Source organism: Pteropus vampyrus, unplaced genomic scaffold, assembly GCF_000151845.1.
Source record: "Pteropus vampyrus isolate Shadow unplaced genomic scaffold, Pvam_2.0 Scaffold454, whole genome shotgun sequence".
NCBI lineage: Eukaryota > Metazoa > Chordata > Mammalia > Chiroptera > Pteropodidae > Pteropus > Pteropus vampyrus.
In genome coordinates this window covers 344,165-348,678 of record NW_011889235.1, presented here as the reverse complement: position 1 = coordinate 348,678, position 4,514 = coordinate 344,165, and the positions used below count along the sequence as shown (strand labels likewise).

Below are 4,514 nucleotides of genomic sequence, written 5' to 3'. Positions count from 1 at the left end.
CCACAGCCCATACCTGATTATTTTCAGCACCATCAAATTCAACATCATCTTTGCCACATTGGAACAAACAGAGAATTTTGAATACTCTCAGAAATTTGAAAAATGTTATGCTTCAGAATTCTCCATCCCTTTCTCGCCTACACTTGGTAGAGGTCATTACTACAGAGTGCCTGCCTGGACAGTATTGATATGCTGGGCGGCAGGGAGGGGTGGGGGGGGGGGGGGGTGACAAAAAACCTTCACTGCTAGATATACTAAAAATATCAAATCTATTACTTGAAACTTATTACTGAAATACTGAAAGGAGAAAATATCTTGGTTTCTTGGGGGAATGGAAACATTAGGTGAAATCTTATCATCTGAATCTGATAACCTATAATTTCACTTCTCGGTTTAAAATACACAGTTTAGAAACTATAGATTTATAATAATAGTTAACATTGATTTGGTATTTCCTAGGCCTGAGGCATTCTTCCAAGTGATTTATGGACATTTCATTAAATCTCCTCAACAATCCAATGAATTATCGCTTTTATATGTGAGAGGGAACAATAGCATGGAGAGATTTAAAAACTTGCCCAAATTCACATGGTCAGGAAATACGTAGTTAGGGATTGAATTATGCAGAACTTTCTGTCCCTAAAGCCATATTCCCAAACTCTTACATCATTGGATCTATAAATGAAAAGCAAGGCCCCAAATCCCCAAAGATTTAAGAAATCACTTAAATCCTTCTTAACATGCTAGTATGTTTTAATAAATGTTTGAGTAGCTGACATAAACTTATCTATTCAATTACTTGCGGAATAAAGAGTTCGAGTATAAACTTTACAATCAAACATTATTCTGTGGGCAGTGAGTTAGGTTTTTCTTTACGGTGAATAAAAATTATAGTCGAGCTATTTGTTGATTAAGGGTATTTCCAAACTTTCCTTTGTTAGTATAAAAAAGAAAGCTAAGCCACAAAGGACTTCGATATTTCCCCCGAAAGCCACAAAAGATAAAAATAATTGAAATTATGTAGAGTTCAATAATTTCAATTATTTTAGTTCCAAATTAAATTAAAATTTTCTTAAGAGGACTAGATGTGGAGTACAGATTAAAACTAAGACTATCAAATTGCAATTTTTTTAAATAGAAAGGTACAGAAGACTTCATGAATCAAGTCCAGATCGTTTTATGTTACGTCAGATATTTCAAACTAAGATATTCTTTTGTGGTACATTTTTTCCACTTCATTCAGCAACAGTAAAGAAATCATAACAGTAATTCAATACCTCTAATGCTAAATATCAATATATAACACAAAGAACATTTTTAAAATCCTTATTTAATCATCCTACAGCCAAGAATTCCTTCTTTATCCATCTCTCTCCAGAATCCTAAAAACAGAGCCATGCTTTAAAAGAGCAGTAAATTGGCTAGTGCCTTGTTCACAGGAAATAAATCTCACGGAAAATATTTGACCCAACTTGCCTAATCGATCATGGTCATGTATTCCGTGATTGTCCCAGCAACACTCATTAGTGGTTAGATTGCATTAAACTCAGTAAAAGCTCTATTTTTCTGGATTTAATTTTAAGCTTTCCGACAGGGGGCGGGGGAATATGTGCAAATATCCACACTTTCCCTTTCAAGCCTGGGACAAGGCATGAGCAAATGGCCCCAGGGCATCAGCTGCTGTACCTGCTTCACGTAGAAAAACCGCATGGAAGAGCAGCAGCCAAAGAAGGCAGGCTGGGCAGCCCATGTTGGGAAGGCTTCTAGCTGCTGGAGAACATGGGGTTCAGCTTTTTATGCTCTCTAGGCTCCCCTGAGTGCAGGGGGGGGGATGCGGGGAGGAGGGCTGTGTAACTTGATACTCTTTTCAGGCTCGGATTGGCAGGCATTCGGAGCAGGGGACAACTCATTTGCTTTGGTGTTTTGTATGTATTTACTACGGGGAAAGGTGACTCTATCTACTAGAGGCATTCCATGGAATAGTTGGAAGGTGCAATCGGAGAGATGAAGAGAGAAATTGTATGCTGGTACCCGGCTAGGTTTTAATTCACAGAGAGTTATAGTTCAGGCTATGCAAGGTTTTCCTCAAGGATATACCCACGTTCTGAATATACGTATTCACTGTGACTTGTGATCTGCTGGGTAGGAATATACATTTTTGCTCCTTTTCTGGTCCCACGATTTTTCCGTTCCGCACTGTTCACTTTGTCACCACTAACGTCTTGAGCTTCTGTATCACAGTTATCTTTGTCATCATCTCCCGTGAAGTAGATCTAGATCGTAGGGCTATACAGTCTTGGAGAAATGCCCTGATTTGTAATCTGCAACAAAGACAGCTTCGACAGCAGCACCCGAGTCTCCACATTCAAGAAGAGTTGAAGAAAGAGCAAAGCAAGCTGGCCCGCTCGCTCTTCAAACATTCCCGTGCCCCTTGAATTCTTCCTGCTTCTTATCACTTTTCGGAGCGGACTTCTTGCATTTTCTCCCGTGTATTCTGACACACCATGGGTGCCTGTCACGTCTGCCCCACTGGGGAAGAGGAGACCAAAACTATCTGGGGCTGACCTCGTTTTCCACGTCAGCACCTCATTTGCGAAATACCATCAGATTCAAAAAGAAATCCATTGTGAAGCTCATAGGCTCACCAAGCCTTGAAAACTCGATTCTGGAATATTCGGGAGCTCTAGAAAAGTTTCAACGTGTTTCAGAGGAAGTTAAATTTTTAAACAGAAATCACCCAAAATGAGGAACTCTCTGGTCTCAAACTTGGCTGCACCCTAGAATCTCTTGGAGACCTTTACAAAATACCCACGTCTGGGTCCTACACGGTGAGGTGCTCATGTAACTGGTGCAGGGTGCTACATGGACATCGAGATTAATAAAAGCCCTACCCATCACCCCACCTTCCCAGGTGACGCCAACGTGCAAGCGGGGCTGAGAAGCGCTGCTCTGGGGTCATCTCCTCCTTCACACTTTCTTTTCAGACTTGGCCCTCTCTGTCATTCCCTCGAGCAGTTTTCTCTTCAGTTCTCGGTTTCGTTTTAATTATCGACTTCAGGCTTTCATGCCACAAAAAAGACTTTATACATTTTATCTAATAGAGGTTGACGGAGACAAGCGCACTCTTTTTTTCCAAGATGGATAATCTCCTCATAGAATGTGGGTTTCGCTTGGGCACATCCTGTGTGAAGGGATTTGATGATGTTAGTTTGCAGCTGCTCCAACCAAGTACCACAAGCTGGGTGGCTGAAACAAGGGAAGTATATCGTGTCACTGTTCTGCAGGCTAAACATCTGAGTTAAGTTGTCGTCAGGTTTGGTTTTCCTGAAGATTGTGAGGAAAAATCTATTCCATCGTCTCCCCCAGATTTCGGTGGCTCCTTGGCTTACAGAACCCCCATCTCTGACTTCATCCTGACTCAGTGTTCTCCTTTTGTTCCTGTCTGTCTCCAAATTTTTGCTTTCTGTAAAGACACCAGTTATATTGGATCAGTACCTACCCTAATGACCTCGTTTTAACTTGATTACCTCTCTAAAGACCTCATCTTCAAATAAGGTCACTTTCCGGGGTGCTAGGGGTTTAGAACATCCATGAGTTAGCCTATAACACGTGGCATCAACTGGATGCTCAGCCACGACAGGCAAGGCTGACATCTTTATTTTCATCAGCGAAGTCAGCACGCACAATCGCAAACTCAAAATCCTGAATTACCAAGCAAAAGCCATCGGAGGCAGAATGAAGAGCGCCAGGCCAGCTCCATTTTCTCGCCACCCCATTCTGACTCCTCGCCTGCATTTCTGCCACCCCACATCCTTGCCCCTCCCCCTGAGGCGTGTTTGGCCGCCTGGGGGTCGTCAGGCTCACAAGTGTGCTCGCCCACTCCGGCGTCGACACACGTCTCTGGCATCGCCGTTCCGCTCCCTCCACCCTCCTCGCCCTTCGTGCTTCGCAACCAGTTGCCCTCCTTGGTCGAGTGGATCGCCGCACTTAACCTTGACACTGCACTGGACATGCTGAAAGCGTGCCTGATGCCACAGTGGCCCCCCGACAGTGGCTGCAGTGGGATGCAGGACAGCAGAGGCGGTGACGACAACAGTGACTGCTGCGAGGTGGCCACGATGATGGGAGGTGGCTGCAGCTGACTGAGGAGATGGAGCTGGGGTGATGGTGGTGGTCGTGATGGAGGCTGCCACGAGGGGGCGACCATGGGAGGTAGGGGCTGAGGTGGCACAGTGACAAGAACCGCAAACCTCGCCTGTGACTGAAAGGGTGAGGGGTACAGAGGAGGGGCAGGTCGTGAACCCAGCAGCCTCCGTAAGGCTGCACAGATTGCTCTTTTTTATTCTGAAAACTTCTATTAAAAATATTAACGTTTGACTTCCCACTGATAGAATCAATGAACTCTTAAACAAAAAAGAGGCAAAACAGTGCACAACTGAGCGTGCTCAGCCTGCCATTTTGAGATTCTCAGTCCTGGCCACTCAGGTGTCCTCCCTGGACTCTGCTCCAAGGCA

At 44.1% G+C, this 4,514-nt stretch overlaps 1 protein-coding gene across 1 annotated transcript in view; it reads right to left on the bottom strand.

Moving 5' to 3' along the window:
• Nucleotides 1-4,207, bottom strand: part of LOC105306712 (deleted in malignant brain tumors 1 protein-like) — a 95,385-nt gene extending 91,178 nt beyond the window's left edge. The window contains exon 1 of the mRNA XM_011381895.1: nucleotides 3,865-4,207. Coding sequence (XP_011380197.1) covers nucleotides 3,865-4,207 — 343 coding nt within the window. The remainder of the gene's footprint in view (nucleotides 1-3,864) is intronic.
• Nucleotides 4,208-4,514: the final 307 nt, after the last annotated feature.